The sequence below is a fragment of the Micropterus dolomieu genome, linkage group LG13 (assembly GCF_021292245.1).
Source record: "Micropterus dolomieu isolate WLL.071019.BEF.003 ecotype Adirondacks linkage group LG13, ASM2129224v1, whole genome shotgun sequence".
In the NCBI taxonomy this organism is placed as follows: domain Eukaryota; kingdom Metazoa; phylum Chordata; class Actinopteri; order Centrarchiformes; family Centrarchidae; genus Micropterus; species Micropterus dolomieu.
Genome location: NC_060162.1, coordinates 27965489 through 27986402, shown reverse-complemented (window position 1 = coordinate 27986402; position 20914 = coordinate 27965489). Strand labels below are relative to the sequence as shown.

Here is a 20914-nt window from a genome sequence, read left to right as displayed (position 1 = left end):
TATATATATATATATTATATATAATATATATAATAATATAATATATTAGTTTCACCTATTAAGTTGAATTAGTGTAATAAATGAACTTTTGCACGATATGCTAATTTTTCGAGTTTCACCTGTATATCTGTGGACATTCTGCATGTTTCCTAACTTGCCCTTGGCTATTCCAACAAAAATGTATTAAGTGTGACCTCTGGTGGACAAAATTCCAACATGCAAGGTTGAATACAGAAACGGGCACATAAAGTAGAAAATGTGTGAGGCACTAATTAAGTGGTATATCTTATCGGCAATGTATTTTTTAATTGCACCTCTTTGACTAAAACTCAAATTTTCACTTTCTAGGAAGAAGCACTGTACTACAAAGTTTTGTTGTTTAAACCACACTGATCTAGACTTTTCAGACCCTTTTAGTGATTTTATTTCTAAAAAGTGACCAGCGACAAATTTAGTGACTTACTCAGACCCTCTGGGAAACGGTGAGAAACATATTCAGATATATAATATTATAATTCTTCCCATGCATCCTGCACGGCTCGCCTGCCAGCAGTGAGAGGGTCTCTTTTAAAAGCAGCGGTCAGTGTGGCGTGTGGTGGGGCAGGCAGGTTTGAGTGGGGACGCTTGTGCTAGAGGTGGCAAGACTGGACACCTTGAGGTCAGGATACTGCACACTTAACCCCTAGTTGCTCCAGAGGCGTGCGACCTCTGACATGTACAGCAATTGTAAGTCGCTTTGGATAAAAAGTGTCAGATAAATGAATAAATGTAAATGTAAATAAATCAAGTTCAGATTTGTGGGAAGAATAGGGGTTTTATTGAAGTTTTCAGTTGAAAAGACTAGATCAATCTTCTTCACAAAAAAGAGGATTAGAAGAAATACTGATTTGAAACTATATGGAAAGAGTTTAAAGACAGTTGAATCATTTAGATTCTTGGGTGTGTATTTTGGTGGACGTTCAAACTATTGTAATGTTAGAAATGTTATGAGATGCCTTTTTGGCTGCCTGATTTGGACTGAGCTGCTGATACAGTATATCATCCTTGAAATATATACCCTACTCAAAAAATTAAGGGAACATTAAAATCACATATCTAGGGAAGCCTTAAGCGGCCATCCATTCAAATATTTTTTTACTCCATTTTCCCATGATAACGGGATCGTTTTCTCCTTATCTCGAGATAACAAAACTAAAATAAAAAGTAGTTTCCCACAAGGGTTGGCAGGAACATTTCTTCATGATACAATCAATATATTAATAAATGAAATGATTTCAGTGTGGTTTTTAATGTCACTGGTTAGTTCAGTTGGTAGAGTACAGGGCTCCCAGTTATCTTTTTTATAATCCTCTTCAACAAAGACACTGTTTCACTTGCTCACAACAGAGCATGTGCTGGACTGTGTGCATCCTGGGTATTGGTCCACATACATCAATCTATGGACTTTCTGTTTCCCAGGCAGAGGAAATTCTTAATCTTTCTCGTTCAGGGGAGTCCATTTACACATTTTCTGCTGAGCGCACAGAGATAATCACCCAACCAGAAGAGTGCTACAGGCTGCTGGGAAAATCAAGTTTTGGCTGGATAGAGATCCTGGGAGTGTATGGTTTTGTCACATGGCGGTGTGGCCTATAACCTGTGTGGGTACTACAACCACTGGTGATATTTTTACTTCAGGTTAAAAATGAAAGGGTGGAATTAGTTTATGAGTACTATAATCATACAGAAAGTAAATAGGCTGCACAGAGTGTGTACATGTGTTTACAGACGGACCAAACATCCATAATAGAGTGGGTATTGAGAGAAACAATAGGAAATATAAAAGAGGAAGTAATGACCAGACTGAGAAGGGCAGCTCAACGTGACTCTCCACATGATAAGGAAACATCTGTGATGGCAGTTGTTGAAATAAACTCTTTGAGGCCAAAACTCGTCTTCCTTATAGGTTTAATCAATCATCTGCAGATGGACTTACAGCTAAACTCATAAGTCCATGTACATGTATGCTCAAATAAGTGAGGAATAATGGAGGGAATCAAAACATTAGGGCTAACCGGAGTGTGGCAGAAGGCAGAAAGTGTCTAGTCAGCTTTCTTAAGAGGACAGGATAGATACAACAAAGGGATTAATATGCAATATTCTATTTATTCTATTCTATTTATATTATTATTAATTATATAGCCTACTCTTTCTTATGCCTTGTTACGTGAGCAGCTTAAACGAAAGAATTTTCTGACAGGTAAAATCGGAGACTTTGGACACTGCAGGAGTGAGTCCAGAAGATGGCAGTAATGGAACTCCGAGGATGCAAGCTGCCTTTAAACCTCAAAGAAGAAGAAGAAGCGGAATCAGCTGGAGGCATATCAGGGCTATTGCTGTATTTATCTTATATTTATGAACTAACGTCAGTAAAGTAACGTAAAATATCGGTTTACGCTCTACTTTTGACGAGTGCCTTCGGCCAGTCACTAACTAACGTTAAATGTTATCGATCAACGTTAGCAAACAGCGGATTTCCCCCTTTATGTTTTTTCAGCGAAACTAACGTTAACGTTACTCAAAAAGGGTGAGGAGCAGTGAACCAACATCGACACACAGCCCGTGAGTATGACACCTAACGTTAGAGTTTTTAATGCTTTGTTAGGCTCGTGTTTTCTAAATATAACGCAAGTTGTCACGGGGAAGCTAACAGCATCACTCCTGTCATTAACGTAAAGCTTTTGTCGGTAGGAAGCAGCAGTTAATGTGTGAAGCGAGTCACACAACGAGATTCATGTTGTTGTTATTAAGCTTAACGTTAGCATAGCTGGCTTTACAGTGGGTTTTTATGGTGCAAAGTGTAGCTGGTTTGGTCACCTTTTGGTAACATTTGTGCTAACGTTAGTAACGTTGACTCCGTAATTTACGGTAAGGATCCACACCCGCTGGGCCCAGTGTAACAAATACACTTAAGCATCTGGAATGTGGAAGTAACGTTAAGTGGAATGGTTCGGTTAATTTAAGTAATAACAGCAACGTAAGACTATTTGGAGTCTCAATAACTTCACAACAAATGTAAACGAAATTGAGGAATTAAAAGTATAACTGAAAAGATAAATGAATCAGTGAAATGGGTTAAAACCCGTCATATATTCCCTTCTCCCCAAAAGGAAAGAAAACCTTTCATTTATCTTCTCCATTTCATATTGTGAGGTCCTGGGTGCGTCATTACATCCCATTTTACTTATCTTTACTAAGATGATGGAAGGAAAGTGTCTTAAATATCCGGACTTAGTCAAAAACAAACCAAGTTTTGAGTTTAGTTTTTATTTTGGTCTTTATTTCAGGCACAATGCCTTGAACCTCCACCAACACAGTATATATAACGTTATATAGGACAATATAAGAAACCTGAGCACACAGCAGTGAAATGATAAAACTGAGAAAATGGACAAAATAAGAATAAATCATTTGTAATGTATGCAATAAACTGTTGATGAGGTAATGGGAGTAATTATCCATTAGTTTTTTAAATAACGCATTTAAATTATTTAAAGCTGCACTTATAAACATTTTTGTATTAAAAGTGGATTAAATGACTGTGTATACTGCAGTGATAAAGGCATCACTCAGAGTTCCAAGCCAACATACATAATCACCAGACTGCATTTCCCCAGAGCTGTGCGGAGATATTTGTGCCGCTAATTGTCATGGTTTTTAGGACCTCAATCTCTGCTCCTATCAACTTCATTGCCAGTTTCAGCTAAAAATCTCTGATAAACTCACGGTACACTGCCTGCCCAGCACCAAACAGCTGACACAGAAAGTTAGCCACTAGCAGGTGATAATAACGGGGCATTAAGCTGCTGTGGAGCCAGAAATGATCTCAGGGTGGGACCGAAAACAGATTAAATATTGGACTTACATTAGGTGGCTGGAAACACTACTTCAAACGAATGCTCTTTTGTTTTGTTATTTATTCAGGAGAGAGCCCTGATCACATTTACACAGTTAAACATTCACCTGAAAGCTGTCCAGTACAACCACAGTTGCTGTGGTCTGCTGGCCACTGAGCAGCTCCACTAGAGCGGTTCGGGTTGAAGGCCTTGGTCAGGAGCACCTCAGTGGTGGGAATGATTGCTTTTCACGTTCCCCACCCAGATTTGCCCTGCCGTTCTGGGGGATTGAACCAACAACCCTCCGGTCACAAGCTTGCTTCTCTAATGCTTATGTTGCCCTGCTTTTGCTGAGTGTGTACATAGACCATGGAGGGTTAATGCATTTACCATGACAACCTTTTAGAATGATAACATGTCAGTGTTGTCATGTGCTGCTAGCAAGTGGCCACAAAAGTGAATGAAATAAGCTTTAACCTGTATAATTTCCACATTTAGTTATAGTTTTGAGTCATCATATAGTTAAGGGGTAATCAATTAGAATTCAAAGAGGTCCAGCTAGAGAGAATTTCCCGAAGCAAAGGTCCGGAACATCAAAACGACTAACTTGCGTTATCATTCAGTACCATAACGTATAGTTGTATCAACATATGTTTTTAGTCAATAACGGACTGTCAAATCAATCAATAACGGACTGTCAAATCAATCATGAGTAATCAAATAATATTTCAGTCAGTTTTCACATCAAACTGGAGGGATAATAAATAATAACTATAAAAATAATAAATTCTAAATTTAAGTAAACTGGTGAATCTCGCGGACTCGACTTGTAAGTATAACAATGCACACGAGACGATTGGAGCACATGCGATTGGTCTGTGAGTTTCCTGGTCTGCTAAACCAGTACAGTAAATGCTAGAAAAGCTGCGCGGGTTAAAATAGAAACGCTCCGTCACGAGGTAGTAAGTTTCAATGATAAATCGGCTGTAGGTCGGCGGTCCAGAGAGGACAGAGGCTGGGTCCGGATCTGGACCGCGGTCCGCCTATTAGTGACCTCTGATATAGTGTATTTCGGAACATTTTAAAGCATTATTGCAATATGAGTTAAAGCCATATTGCTTCATCTGATCAGTCCATAGTAACACAATTTTCTTCCTTTTTGTGCAGGCAGTGTTTTCCAACCAATCCGTCTGTCCTGTGGGGCAGCTCTTGTTGTAGTGAAGGGGCAGGAGGGAATCCCAGCAGCCAGAGAGACAGCAGGACAGGCAGGACTCAGGATGCCTCTGTTCTTCAGAAAGAGGAAACCCAGCGAGGACTCCCAGAAGAGACTGGAATATCAGCTGTGCCTGGTAAGAAGTGTGAGGGTTTGCTATCCTAAACAAAGAATATATATTCCAAACAACCCCAAAAACTGTTATTCCTTGTTCTGCAGTCTAAGGAAGCAGGTGCTGATGACATCCTGGACCTCTCAGCTTGTGAGCTCTCAGAGGTGAGTTACTGTCAGCAGGTGTGTTTCATTTACTTGTGCTGGACAGACTGACAGTGAAATAGGTAATTCTCTTGTCTATGGATGTTGACTTACAGATTTTAAGCATTGTTTTCCTTTCACTATACATTACTGCTGCACCTGCAGAAGCAACTGTTTATAAAATTCTGTATTAGTGTGTGGATAGCACTGCAGATGACAACACCTATTGTCTATTTCTGCCACAGGTTCCCTCGAGTGCCTTTTCCATTTGCAAGGTGCTACAGAAGAAGGTAAGAATGCAGCATGGAGATGAATTGTGTCAGGTTTCTGTTCGTTATTCCAATGTATTTGCAGGTGCAGAGATTATTCTGTTCTATTTATTTAATAATGTTTCACCAATACTTACACAACTCCCCTATGTTTGTGTCTCTGGTTGAGCAGTCAGACATGTCCTCTGTTACTCTCCTTCAGGTCCTTATTCTCCATAACAATGAGCTGAGGTCATTGATACCCAAAGGGTGTGACATTAGCACCCTTTCCTTAAAGGTAATGTAACTTGGACACAAGCATGATGGGACATTTAAACACCTGTTGCAAGCATGTTTCAGTGTTTGTTTGTTTTTTGACATTTATGAAGATATACATGTTGGGTAATTTGGTGTAGACTGTGGATTTTAAGCATCCTGACTGATGATGGAAAATGTATGATTGTCAACAAAAGACCAGACTTTTAAAAGCTGCGATAAAATGGCTGCTAGAAGCCTAATCTCTGACTCCTCTCCTCCTCTGTCTGCTTCCAAAGGTTTTGGATCTGCATGAGAACAAGCTTACCTCACTCCCAGAGGACATTGGGAAGCTGGCGTCACTGCAGGTAAAACCATTCTGAACTCAACTCCTGGTACAGAGGAAATGAGCGTGAATAAATGCTACTCATCATCCACGTGTGTCCATTTGGTGTCCTGTCAGATTTTGAATGTAGAGAAGAACTGTTTGAAGGCCCTGCCAGACTCCATTGGGGATCTGCGGCTTCTTCAGACACTCAATTTGAAGGGTATGATGCTTCCTGCTTCCTATATTTTTCCTATGTCCGAAATGTACAAGTCACATGACATTGGTTATATGTTTTCCCCATCACTGTGTATCTGTACAGGTAACTGTCTAAGTGAGCTGCCATCCTCGTTTGGTTCTCTGAGCAGCCTGCGCACCCTGGACCTGAGTGACAACAACATAGTCCAGCTCCCCAAAGCTCTGGCCTATATCCGAACACTAGAGGTCTGTGTCTTGGGATTCAAACTTACAGGAAAACTTGGACATGATTTTATAAAAAACCTGTGTGTGTATTTTTGCTGTGACAGAGCTTTACACTTGATGCGGCGATGATGTCCTACCCACCTGTGTCTGTGTGTACAGAGGGGACGGAGAGCATCCAACGCTTCCTGTGCACTGGTGAGGGTTTACTTTGTGATACCTACTGCTTACACACGCTTCTGACTACAGAGTAGATTTAGAGATATGTATCCACATGCTGATATTGCCAAAAAACTATTAAAACACTTTAGGAGCCACGGTGTTGTATTAGAACATTTCTTCTGTGTAGGTCACTGCTGAGCTGAGAGTCAAAATGCAGATGTCACAGATGTCAAGTATTGATCTTTTATTATATAAATTGTACTTGAGAATTTTACTTCTTTGGTACTACAATAATAAAATCAATTGCTTTTTCTGTCCACTAGAAGAAGAGTTTTCCTAAGGGGAAACAATTTAAAGTTTGGAAAAAAGTAATAACATCGCAATAATATCGTATTGTGACTTAAGTATCGTGATAATATTGTATCTTGGGGCCTCTGGTGATTCCCAACCCTACAGTAAAATTTTTCATTTTTGCTGTAAAGTTGGATCTTTGAGGATTGACCCGCTTTTAGAACCAGCCTCAAGTTTCCAGTCAATGAACTGCAGGTTTAGGGACTTCACGTTGGCTTCATCTTTTATCCCTGGAGGTTGCCCCTTGCATAAAGCGTAAGCCTTGATTTTAAAAAGTGATTTAAGACGTAATTGTTTCAGAGCTGGGAGAGGAGTACTGCCCCCCATCCCAGTATCTCCTGCCGGTGCTCGAGAACAACTGTGGCAAAAAGAGCTCTGACTGTTTGGATGGCTTAGAGGAGGCCTGGCAGGTACAGTACTAACACACACGACCCCCATGACAGGAGTAGAAAGTCATTTTCATGTAGTTCTGTTTAATTGGGCCTTGGTAATTGCTTCTTACATTGTATTAACTGGCTTCTGTTGATGAAACTGAAAGCGTCATTCAATCTTTCCTCACTTTCTGTTGCAGAATAAATTCAGTGACTACGAGAAGAGAAAGGTGAGTGACTCCAGCAACACAATCTCTGTTAGATTCAGCCTGTCTCTAGGGACTCCCTGTTGTATACATTTCATTTCCAGATATCCATAGGTTTTAACTCCTTCACATCAGCAGCTTTGGTCATGGCCTACCATGTCGGCTTAAGACAGCTTAGATGATACCTAATTTTTCTTAAGTAAGTGATCCCACCTTGTACTTACAGCCGCAAAATTTTTTTATTAACAAATGATCAAATGACTGTGTGTACTGTAATGATAAAGTTATCACTCGTAGTTACAAACCCACTTAAATTATTACCAGACTGCAGTTTCCCTCAGCTCTGCAGAGATTTTTTAGCCTCTTTTAGCAAATTTTCAGGGTTTTCCAAACCTCAAAGTCTGCTTTCATCTTCGTTTCCGCTGTTTTCAGCTAAAAGTTTATGATAAACCGACAAAGCTGGCGACTAGCTGGTGGAGCATTTAGTGTGTAAAAGTTGTTGGCTGTAGCATCCTTCATAAGAAAACAAGTACAGATACTGTGTAGGCTGGGGCGCCCCAAGAGCTCACCTGGTAGGTAGAGCACATACCATTAAGGCTGAGTCCTTACCGCAGCGCCATGCACGTCATTCATTCTCTCTCTCCTGCCTTTCCTGTCTCTCTAATTTTTCAGTCCTGATACCGATACTACTTCCTGATACTAATGCCTTGGGTATCGGCCCATGCCGAGAACCAATCTGGTACCAGTGTAAAATGAAAAAGCTTTATTCCTCACAATGAGGAAGAGACTGGGAATCATTATTTTATGTGTAAGGCAACATCAAGCTTGACATAAACATTGCTTCCTAACTTTTTAAAACAAAATGCTATGTTAACTCTCCTAGCAAAAAGCTTGGTTCTACCGGCACGCTGCTGATGCTCTATGTAGTATTCACATAATTGAACTGTATAGATCGGCCGCCTTCTCGCTGATACCCAGTCCAGCTATTTGAGCCAGTATTGCGCTGATATCAGTATCGGATTGGCGCATCCTTAGTGGTAGCGTGTGAATCTGCATATAGAGTGTAAAGCCATGAAGGTAATTTGTTCAGAGTCATTGTGTTGCATTGTGTTGTTATATGTTTTATTTATATATTTCTTGTTTTTATTTTCCTGGCTGAAACGTGTGGCAGCTGCAGTGCAGTCTTCAAGCAAAGCTGAAAAGTTGACAAACATATGTACATACACTGTCTTGTCCTCTCTGTCCTTCAGGAACAGAAGCAGCAAGAGAAGCTGGCCTTCGAGCGGCACCTGGAGGAGAGGCAAAAGGAGCACACCCAGCTTGTACTCATGAACAACTCCCACAAAGAAAACATGCTCAACTCAGTCCGACAGGTACACAGTACTCACTCGCTCCACTGTTCGATAGACATGCATGTTATTGATAATTTGATTGAGCTATGTCTTATCTCGACTAGCAGTTTGTTAGTTTGCCTTCCCTACCCTGTCTGTGGCACTCAGCCCCAATCACGGTTCATACGGAAGATGTAAATCTTTAAAAACAGCTCACAAATATATTGTTTCATTTTTTTTGAAAAGGCTAAATAATTTCCAGCTTGCCACTGTACTGTGCATTTGTTGGGGACTATTTTTAGCCGCGGATGAATCCACATGTGGTGCTCGAGTGAGTGTTTGGGGCAGCAAGACGGTGTATGTGGGACTGAGTCAGAATAATCTACAGTGTGTGTTCATGGTGACGAAGGAACAACTCACCCAGTGCAGCAGTGAGGCTCCCTGATGTTTTAATATTTTCTGGACAGCGGAGCTCTATGGCTCAGAGGAAGACGCGACATCAGGCTGTGAGACACACAGAGGACTTGTTAGTATACACATTCATACAATATCACCAGACTAGTCCTTTAAACATTCAAGTGACAACTGAACTAATAGTTTCAGCAGGTGTACGCTGGCAGTTAAAAAACGGGTATGGTTTTTGTTATTTGCATTGGTTGGAGGTCTCTGCCATCACTGTGGTGTTCAGTGCATATTTTATTTAGTTTAAGTTTTATTTTTGCATTTGAATGCAATGAAATTTCAAACCCAATTTCAAACTCTTGTGATTGTTTCGTGTGTGTGTGGCTATATCTATTTCTATCTAAGTATCGTAATCGCCAACTTCTAATGAGTTAATGATAAGAATGGCATTCTGAGAAATTGCATCCCTAATGAAATGAAGTTGTGGGTTGTATACACTGGCAATGCTACGACCATGACCGTAAAACAACAACAAAAAACAGCAACCCAGTGGAGTTGATAGCGCCTTCTACCGACTACTACCAGTCTTTTCTGTGTGTTTTGCATTAATTTCATCTAATTAGTGTGTATAATCGGTCTGATGTTTAGGAGCAGGAGCGTCTGGAGCAGGGGGTCAGCCAGCAGCAGAGGGCTCAGGAGGCAGAGAGGCTGCTGGTGCTGGAGAAAGTCCGACAAGCTGAAGACAGCATCAGCAGTCGCATCAGCAACATGCTGATGGACAAAAACAGGTAGGCCCTGAAGGAACCGGCTATGTAGAAGGCTTGTGCGGGATCAGGGTATACCAGGGTATTCGGAAAGCCCGACTGTATGACTTTCAAAACTGTCACAAATATAGACGCTAATCTTTCTGTTAAACTGAACTAGAGATGCTGTATTGAGCTCGTGTAGTGTAGTGTACACCCTCAGCGTAGCCTGGGAAATCGGCCTTAAATTGCCTGACATCGTCTACAACACAATAACTCCCTTCACTTTACGGCAGTTGGTAAACACAACAAACAGGAGCTTCAGCTGTAGTCTTTACTCACTGACAGACGCGCAGAGTTGGCGTGTGGATCTGTGTCACATAATGCATGCTTTATTCATGGTGTACACTGACGAGTCTCTGCTAACTGCACTATATTTTAATCTCTCCAGACAGAAAAAAAGTGCAGAGTTTCTTCAAACCATGGAGGAAAATCGGTGAGTAGACAGACCACTGATCCATTACATCCAAATCTATTACAGCAAAAAAAAACACCCACATAGCCACAGTCATCCAATTGTTTTCCACTTAGCAGACCGAGCCTATTTACAGAGCACTTTCCAAGTAAGATGCACAAAGTTCTTTCCAGGGAAAATAAAAACACAATGAGAGGACACATGAGGCTTTAAAACTAAGCTTTGGCACAGCATACAGTAGTGGAAAATGAAATTTAAAATATGATTAGGTGGGAGTTAGGTTAAGATAGTTCATTCTGTAAGAGTGAGTTTAAGGGAAACCATTCCTTCTCCCCACACTGGCTGTAAAATGATTCATAGCAGGTGTCTTGGTTGGTGGGTATACTGTGGCATAACCTAACAACCCTGCAGTGCTGTGCCTGCTGGTATAACATCATTATCCAACGTTATGTCCGTCTCATAGTGTCCTTTTGGAGATACTTCCTCCTCTAGCTCGTAACTGTCATCGGTGTAAACGTTGTCTGTGCCTTGGTTGGTTCGCTTCATATTTGTAGTAGAACAAAATGAGAAGTGACAGATTACATGACTGTAACATGATTGCCTACAGCCTTACTCTGCAAGATGTGCACTGATATCTGTGCCGACTTTAGGTAAGAATATATTAAATCCCCCGCCCACAGAGGTGGGTATACGCTGTATACCTACATCACACCCACCACTACACCTCTGTTTATGTCGCAACTCTCATGTAAGAGATGGGTGACAAAACCTACAGTCCTAGTTTGTGAAACAACTAAGAGCATCTGAAACGAATATGAGCCACTGCAGCAAAATATCCATCATCTTAAGTTTTAAAGCTAGACTGTAACAGCTAAAAGGCCACAACAGCAGGGGGTTCAGTTAGGGCTGGACAATAAAACAATAACAATAATTATCGCAATATAATTTTTTTCAATAACAGTATAACAAATATTCAATAAATGTTTGACTTTATTCACTTGAATCATACACAAATTAGGACTTTTTTATTAAGATGTTCTTTAAGTGGTGGAAAAAGCTTTTACTTAATTTGACTTGTGCATATTTGTTGACAAAGATTTTATCATAATTATGTTCTAACTAAGATTTGTGAAGTGATCCACTGTTTAGCATCTAGTGTTGACCATAATTTAGAATTTAAACCACACTTAAATTCACCATAAACACCATAAACTTCCACTCAATAGCAAAAATCAGCCTTTAAACTCAAAAGAAATAACGATTTGATACTTATCATGATAATTATCGAAATCGAAAGATATGAAAATCATAATCATGATAACATTTTTGGCCATATCGTCCAGCCCTAGGCTCAGTGAAATGTCTTTTTGATGGATTGCCATAATCTTTGGTTCAGACATTCATGTGTCCCTCTGAATGAATTCTAATGACTGTGGTGGTCTCATCAATACTCAGTACTTTGGTTTTTGACCAAAGTATAACTGCAAAACCAATGACATTCCCATCAGCCTTAGCTGTATTTTGTGTTTAGTACTCATTAGCAAATGTAGAATGCTAACATGCTAATGTAAAATGGTGAACATGGTCATTTCTGACAATTTCTGACTGTGTATGTGTATCAAATACACTATGGGATTAAATAGATAGGTTGTCTGTATGTCAGTGCCATTCACACAACAGATTTACATTTAAACTGAATTTGTATTACAATGTAGTATTCTTCCTGATTATATATTTACATTTTACCATGATTTCCAGCTGTCTGGCCCCGTGGTTACTGTACTGTAAAGTCAGCAGAGCATTACTTCACATTGTTGTTGTTGACCTCCCCTTCAGGATTCATATGGAGCATCTGGCTGCCATCACACAGGAAGAAGCCAGTTCACTGAGGAAGAGGGACGTGGCAGGTAAGCAACCTGGCTGATGGACGTATGAAGTGTTCTGTATGTAGAGTCATGGCTGGAGTGCCCCTGTTATTTACAAACCATGAACCCAAAACATTTACTTAATTTGCCAGAGACCTTTTGTTAATTTTATAAAGCTTACCAAACTAAATTACATTATGAATGTATTTACATTAATTTACAAACTTGAATGTGGCACACTATCAATTCATTATCTGTAAGCCACCTAAAACCTTATTAAATCACTTTAGATCTTTTAAAGGAAAAACTTTGTTCCGCTTTTCTCAGGACAAACTTTTTCTTTTAACTCGAGAAATGTACTGAGCAGTTTCAGTAGACTCGTCAATATTATGTAGCTGAAGTACCGGAGGTTGCAGTTTCAGGACCCCTGCGATCCTGGGACTGCAATCCTGGTACCACAGTTCTAGAACTGTAGTTCTTTTGCGACAGCACCATCTAGTGGAGTGGTGGTGGTAATGCATAGCAACACGAAGGAGGTTAACCCTGTCTGCTAGCACGTCAGCTGTGAGGCCGATGTGCGCAGCTGTAGGGTTAACCGGGCGACATGCATATAATCAATAACTTAAGTTTAGGTGGTTGTGGTAAGCTTGCTGGCAGTTTCAAAGTAAACAAGGGTCTCGAAATGCAGTTCCGGTCTTAGGATTGCAGCCCTAAACCTGCAGCCTCCGGTACTGCAGCTACATACTACTCAGACTTGTGCTCCCCAGAGGTTGAACCCTTTCAGTTTTGGTCAGCTTTTCTTTGGCTCTAACCTCAGGACATAATGACAACCTTGCACACAAGATATCTCATCATCAGATTGTCATGAAAATTGCTGAGCACATTCATGCTCCTGGGGGGATTAACCTTTTTCATCCAACACCAATCTCTGAAAAGGTTTATCTTTTGAACCCTATTACAGCAACAAAAGATTATCAGAATGATGGTTATTTCATTTCATCCAACACTTAAAATAATTGTATTGTTTGGCATTCGTTTCCTCACTGCACATTTTCTCTTCTCTCTCTCTGGGGGTTTTTAGCGGCCATGCAGAAGATGCTGTCAGACAGCTGTGCTATGAGTCTCCTCCAGGAGGCCAGTGACTTTCGCAGACAGAACCTGGTGTCTGAGGCCTGCAGAAGGTTAAACACACACACACACACACACACACACACGCCCACACCAGATCCAAGCAGATGGATGTCAACACTGCAAATGCACCTAACAAATCAAAGCTTTGAGAAACATGTTGGGAACTCGGTGTGTGGTTTCTCTTCCCTTGTGTTACAACAGTATGGAGAATTTGGACAAGAAGTTTGATAAGATGCTGTCCCTCCAAGTTTTGGACAAATCTAAAGCCATTGCCCACATCTTACAGGAGGTACGTGGTGCCTGGGTATGGCTTACGTAGTTGTGTCTCGAGAGGTTGATGGAGAAATCCAACTTGTGACCTGTCACGTCCTCTGATTGTTCTCTGCAGGAGGAGATGCAGAAAGCAGCGTTCCAGGCCCTGCAGCTGCAGAAAGATGCTGTCCACGGCTACATCCGCAACCAGGTCTGTGTGGACAGGTGGAGATGGGTGGGGTGAGGGTCCAACAACTCACTGGTGTGTTCATTTATTTTTTTAAAATGACCCCCATAGAATGGAGCTCACATCACATGATAAGCTGATCAGTAAAGCATGTAGATTCATGTCTCTGTGCAGTCTAATTAGTTAAACTCCTTTGGCAAACCTCCGTAAATTTGCAAGTCATCCCAGTTTAGCTTTTGTTCAGAATCATATTTTGTATTTTAATACATGTTTATTTTTCCAAAAATAAAATGACAAATATTTCAGTGGAATGGCTGAAGATCTAGAAGGCGTGAAAGTGCCTAATGTGGTCTGCATTCTGCAAATCAAACAGCATCTCCAGAACCATACGCACAATCACTATGTACAGGAATAAATGCCTTGTTATAGCAGGCCTATATCAGGTAGACAACTGCTAGCTAATACAGTAGTTATATCAATGTAATAAATACTGATATAGTCAAGTGTATGCCAGTGTTGTGTTTACAGCCTGTTTTGCTGCCCCAAAGTGACCAATACAGTTAATAGAGGTTTAAGAAAATAACCATTTGGAGATGCAAGTAGTCACACACTGGCTTTTCTCACTGGCTGTTGGGAGCGATACAAGTACGGCGGTACAGACTGCAGACACTGGCCATTATTGTCATTTCTATTTCTGTTTTGTGTTTTTTTCACCTACAGTTTATACATAAATAAATTATTTCACTCATACTCGTTTATTTAGCAGACGGGTACCCTTGAGACCCTGTGTAATATTACCCACAGACCGATGTTTCCATCCTGACTTCATCCTGCGTTCAGCAGCATGTCCCTTCTCCCTGCTAGCTTCATGTTTGCTTCTTTACTGTCCCCAGATCAAGCTCATAGAGGGTGAATTAATGCAGCTGACTAAATTGGAGATTAAAAGACGCAGTCTGGATGCTGAGAACCTGCAGGTGGGTGTCACCGCCTTCTTTCTTTGCCTTCCCGCATTTTTTTCCCTTCTTCCTGTTGATTACTGTATCATTGCTATTTTCATGTCATTGCTCCATGGCAACAGTGAGGGTCAAGAAATTGTAATGGATATTAAATACACGGTTTCAAGACAGTGTTTTAGTTTCAAAATTTACTGATGAGTGTGATTTATCACTTGTGTGTGTGTGTGTGTGTGTGTGTGTGTGTGTGTGTGTGTAGGAGGTTCTGGTGGAGCAGCGCACAGCTCTCAGTGATTTGTTGCAACAGCTGCTGAAGCAGAGAGACCAGAGAGAGAAGGAACTGCGGCAGCTTCTGGTGAGGAAATGGCTGCTTTGAGCAGGCCTCAGTGGGCACTACTCCTCTCTTTCAGTGTCAAGCCCTGTCTCATGCTTTCCTCTGTTACATGTTATCAAAATGGTGCTGCTTTGGAGGCAGTGATTGCTCACATTTGCCTTCTGTCATTTACACAGATCAGTTAGTGCTCAATTGAACCAAAACATTAAAGCTGTTTCCACCTGTTGTGTTTCCGGGGTCAAGTGTTTAAATGAGACGAACAATCACTTTGTGTTTTCCAGGCGGAGATCGAGCTGAAGTCTGAGTCCAACCAGCAGAACTACTGGATGATCCAGTACCAGAGACTGCTGGATGCCAAGCCCCTGTCACTGCGCATGCAGGTACAGTACAGAGCAGGGAGAACACGCAGAAACATCTGAAACCAAACTGTGCTGCTGCTAAACTGTAATCTTTATACAGGAAGCGGGCGTGGAGAAAGAGTTAGTCAACCTATTGTGCAAACTGTCAGCTCAGCACTACCTACCCATCCTGGCTCATCATCGAGTGACCACTGAGGCCCTTTACCACATGAACTCCGCTGACCTGAAGAAGGTCTGTCTGCAACATCATTCCTAACGCATTTTTATCAGTTGACCTGGGAGATCTTTGGCAACACAAAGCCACCGTTCGCCTGTAGAGAAGTGGTGTTTGCTTGACTTGCGATTGACACATCTGTCTGGTCAACATCATTATCAGACGCTGCAGGGGGGGGGGGCTTGTTGCCCTGCCCCCAAGTAGCCAAGAAAAATAAATGCAGTATGAACTATTAATGAATGTGCAGAACAATCAGCATTATTCATTTCTTTGTTTTCAGCTTGGCATCAATGAAATAGGAATCCAGAAAGCTCTTCTGAACTGGGCTCGGGAACACCATCTGGAAGGTACATTCCTTTATTTCTATATATTATACATACTGCAACAAAAAGTTTTCAAAGCAAAGAAATCATCTCTGGCCCACACTGGTCACAACAATAAATATCAACAATCAAGATAACAAAAGCTGAAACTAACCAACATGGATATGATCGTAGGCGGTAAAAACAAGTATGTTGAGTCAAAACAAGATCATCTGTCTTTGCGGAACTCTTAACGTTCAGTTTTGGTGAAGTGGTAAATATAATTATACGTTTATTACTGAGGTCATAATTAAATATGGCATTATCAAATTTTTACTATGACCTCAGTACTAAAACATATAATTTAATGGTCGTGTGTAATGGCACTGCGCTCGGGCACGGCACATTTCAAATCAGAGACTCCAGATTCATCAATGTGTGTCGTGCTGCCTGAAGATGGCTGCAGGGATTTAATGAACTGAAGGTGAGAGTTCCCGTACAGTACTGTAAGAATCACTAAGAGACCAATGCAGACGCATTCACTGACCTTCTTGCTTCATCACATTAAATGTTCAATACAAAAATGGAACAGAAGGGATATTTAACATGTGAGTGCAGGGCTTCCTCTGGTCACAGAAGTTTCAGGGCTGAAATCCAAGAAGGAAAAGTGAGGGCCCCGGCAATATTTGAAAATTCTACAAATTGATTAATGTTTAGAAAGCAACAACATATTTTTCAGTCTATTTCGAGGATGTGTATTTGTGTGTAGGGCATTGGAAAGTCCATGAAAAGCCAACCTGATTCTCTCCTCCTCCAGCAGGAGCTTGTAAGGCTGTCCAGCAGGATGAGGAGGCAGAAGTTGTTCCCACAGCTCCATCCCTTTCCCCCCCTCCATCGTTTCCCCACACCTCCGCAGTCCAGATCCCCAGCCCGCCACTCACCCCGGGGACCCCCGTCACTCCCTCAGCCCCAAGCCCTGTGGAGGGACCAGGGAGCTCCGAGTGTGTGGTCTGCATGGAGACCGGGGTAAGAAAAAACAGAAAGTGATACCTTCAGTCTCAGTAATAATCAATACTACACAGCTTTTTAAAACTAGGATCATAATGTATTCTATTCATTACTCAAATGTCTTTAAGTACTCATATTTAGATGTGAGGCCAACACTTCTAGTTCATTAATGCGGGACATGAACTTCTCACCAGGAGTGAGATGTCACTGGTGGATAACAGCTAACAAACTACAAACCATTCTTATGGTGTCCCCCAAGGTCCTGTCCTGGGTCCTGTTTTGTTTGTACACCAGGTGAATAAACGATTCACTTTCAGCAGCACAGACAGCAGCTGGCCAAACTGTCCTCACCAGGCTAACTGAAATCACAGCTACAACCTAATCTCTTCAGTAGAACAAAAAACGTTCTGTACTCTTTCCCAGAGTCATAACTCAAATCTGAACACATATGATGCACATAATTTAGATTCAGTACAATTTTTCCCAAATAAGTGATCATGGCTGCAGCTGTCGGTTATTTTAGTAATTGAGGATTCTATAGATTATTCCATCAAGTCATCAAATAATTGGATAAGAAATACTTTTGCTTGGCGTCCCGGTACTGGGAACAGCTGCGTACCTCATCACAGTAACGTTATTACTTAAACTCAAGGACTAACCAGTTGGAGAATAATAACACAGAATGAATGTAATGATAACTTTACCTTGTTTCGGTTCCATTCTGCGGACTCGATGTGTACATAGACTGGATGCTTTCTGCTCTGATGCTGAAGCATTGATGTCGAGCTGTTGTGGTAGGCTGGTTCTGTACAGAGTTGTTGTTGTTGTTGTTTTCTTTTAGCTTGAAATGATCCCATACTTTGGACTCGTCTTCTTCATCCCTTGGTCTTTTGTCTCTTTTCCTTCTCTTTGCAATCTGCACCATCAAATCACACCATCTTCACAAGCTTTTTAGTATTCGAATTATTCGAGTTTCTCCCTGAATTGATTTAGCCCTAATGGTCACTGTGTTACAAGTGTTACACAGATAGTCTGTGTTTGTGTCTATAATGTGAATTCGTGGAAGTTAAATGTTCACCTGTATTTTTTCTAGTAGTCCCATTAGTATTTCATCTTAAAGTGTACTGAAGTAGCATAGCACATGACATGGTTAATCTACATTTGAGTCTAAAAGTATTATAAATGGAGCTGCAAGAACAAAACTTTCCAATCGTATCTTAAGATGCTTGATTTGAAATAGAAAGTATTCTAACTAAAGAAACTACCTTTCCATCGCTTCAAGTGCGCTCTCCAATTCCTCCAGAAAATTACTTCAGAAACAAACCTTGGCAGTAAAGAACATTAAATCTTACCATTCTTTATTAACATGACTGACTGTGTCTTGTCTTTCTGTTCCTCCAGTCTCAGGTCATCTTCCTGCCCTGTGGTCATGTCTGCTGTTGTCAGGTGTGCAGCGACGCCCTGCAGAACTGCCCTCTGTGTCGTAGCAACATATCCCAGCACATACGCCTCTACCACGGCTAGAACCAGCTGTGCGACTCCTTCACTGACCACAGCGCTCTTTATTTTTGCATGATAATGAAGCTGCTGAGAGCTAATCCTGTTATGTATAGAAAAGCTTTTAGCAGGTTTTCAAAGAGCTGAGCCACTTTATGTATTAACTTACTTTGTGATGTACATGCAGAAACAAGTTTTTAATAGAATAATTTTTAATGGTGTTTTTGGTTGTCACTGGTGTCTAAGCCTGTTGTATTTTGTTGTTCTTTTTAAATTCTATAATTTATTTTTTTGTATTACATATTAAGAGCCATGTAGGTGGACTGACTGTTCTTTGCCTTATTATACCTTCTCAATTGATGTGTGCCTTTTTCTGGTAATCTCTTTTTAAAAAAATACTGTTTGTCTCTGTTGTCAACCAGAGTAACACCGGTCAACAGTTATTAAGTTAACATAATCTATTGATTGTTATTGCTTTTTGCTATCATAGCTGGTTGACATTGCATCAGTAATGCAGCCTCATAATGTTGTCTGACTTGTCTTGGCCTCACTGCCAGAGGCTTTCCCTTCTCTTCCAGGTACCTGGAATTCTTTATCTAGTGTTAATATGGATGAATTACATATCGGTGCATATCAAGATAATTAGAGGAGAAACATGTTTCTGCCTGGGTCAGAAATGAGCTGCTGGATCCCTGTTACCACCCCAGTCCCCACACTTTCTCTATTATACTGCTGTAATTCTAATACTATATTACATGAGCCCAGGTTTACTGTTTGGCAATCTGAAAAACAAAGAAATGTATAAATATGCACCTTATTAGCACTATTGGAGTTCAAACGATGAAGATTGCAAAGGGAACTCAATTGTTATGTTTATATATGTTTAGTTTTAGTTGTGAGTTCTCATCCTGTTAAACAGATCTATATTTTTTTTTCTGTGGATCTAGAGGGAATTTTAAATTCTAAGAAAGTAGTAACAGAAAGCCTGTCTTTCAAAGAAGAGGCATGGAGTTTAAAGGACATGAGCGTTGACCCAACAGGTGGGATCTAATAAAAGAGGCTGTTTTATCATATGCTGTTTTTGGAGCTTGACACATTCTAATAACTACAGGATTTCTCAACTTCTGCTGCTTAAATTTTTTCCCGTCAGTCTCACCCATTCCCCCTGCTTTATGAAAGTGCAATACTAAATTGATAAAGTAGTCATTTAAAACTACATATTAACACAGGGACCCTCTTTAAGTTGATTGTGTGCTTCGTGGTGAAAATGTTCCACTATTTCCAAACAAAGTTAAGTTAATTTATCAAATGAACACAACAGTTTGCCAAAAAGTCCACTTTAGCTTCTTTTCCACTTGTCTCTGACATATCTTTGGATCACACTCTTTGAATTGCTATAGATGGTACGTTCTGTACTACCAACACATCACCTGTTTGTAGCCATCACTAATGCTATCATACTCTTCAAGTGCTCTTAACGTTGACATCTTAGCATGTTTCAGGAAATATCTTTACCTGTTGTATATGAGTCTGTTAAATGTAGGTTGTAAGAGATTCCACTTCTATATACTGTAAATCTGACATCAACAGACTGTGATATAAAATATATGTGTGTCATTTTCCTGTACTCACCATTTTCCTGTGGTCAATATAAAAGCTTTGTGTTGCACAGACGCACTGCTGCTACACAGGCAGCAACATTTGGAAATACAGTATTTAAACAGAACCATGTTGTTACGTCATTATTATAAATGTATTTGGACAACTGCTGTGATTTGACATCTTGCTTATGTAGGGAGTAACATGGTTGGATTAACACCTATGAACAGTACTTCTTATCATGTGAAAATCCTACACTCGCCGCCTGCGATGAGTCATAATTTATACAGGCTGTATAAATTATGAATTGATGATTGTAGGTACATTTATTGTCACAATATAACAGGTTATATAATGTAATTGAGTTTTGTAACTCTTCGGCTACATAGCAGACAATATACATTAATACAGAAGCAATTGTAAAAATGGTAAACAGAAATAAATATTCAATGATAAATGGAGCAGTGCTGAGGATGAATCTTTACCCCTGAATACACTTGCCTTTTATTGATGACATTTTTCTTCTTTATTGTTGTAGTCACATGATTTGATGGATTGAAATCTACGACCTGGACTCTGAC

The 20914-nt window shown here is 40.4% G+C and overlaps 1 protein-coding gene and 1 long non-coding RNA gene across 4 annotated transcripts; one reads left to right on the top strand and one right to left on the bottom strand.

Moving 5' to 3' along the window:
* Positions 1–2301: 2301 nt before the first annotated feature.
* On the top strand, positions 2302–20460 carry lrsam1 (leucine rich repeat and sterile alpha motif containing 1). Of its 3 annotated transcripts, none has more exons than XM_046067244.1 (25): positions 2302–2601; positions 5047–5224; positions 5308–5364; positions 5589–5633; positions 5815–5889; positions 6146–6214; positions 6310–6394; positions 6494–6615; positions 6699–6789; positions 7405–7514; positions 7676–7705; positions 8932–9054; positions 10063–10202; positions 10609–10653; positions 12469–12539; positions 13579–13678; positions 13830–13917; positions 14017–14091; positions 14961–15041; positions 15280–15375; positions 15636–15734; positions 15814–15945; positions 16208–16274; positions 17047–17255; positions 18639–20460. In XM_046067244.1, exons 2-25 carry the CDS (start codon positions 5153–5155, stop codon positions 18759–18761), a joined length of 2205 nt encoding a protein of 734 aa, XP_045923200.1. In that variant the 5' UTR covers positions 2302–2601; positions 5047–5152; the 3' UTR covers positions 18762–20460. The 3 variants fall into 3 exon arrangements, with proteins under 3 accessions (XP_045923200.1, XP_045923201.1, XP_045923199.1); XM_046067245.1 differs by having other exon boundaries at positions 5043–5224; positions 17050–17255; XM_046067243.1 differs by having other exon boundaries at positions 5043–5224.
* On the bottom strand, positions 9489–12920 carry LOC123981963. The gene is made up of 3 exons (XR_006827864.1): positions 12902–12920; positions 12379–12602; positions 9489–9516 (listed from the first exon to the last, which is right to left on the bottom strand). It is a non-coding gene; the product is annotated as an uncharacterized LOC123981963 (long non-coding RNA).
* Positions 20461–20914: the final 454 nt, after the last annotated feature.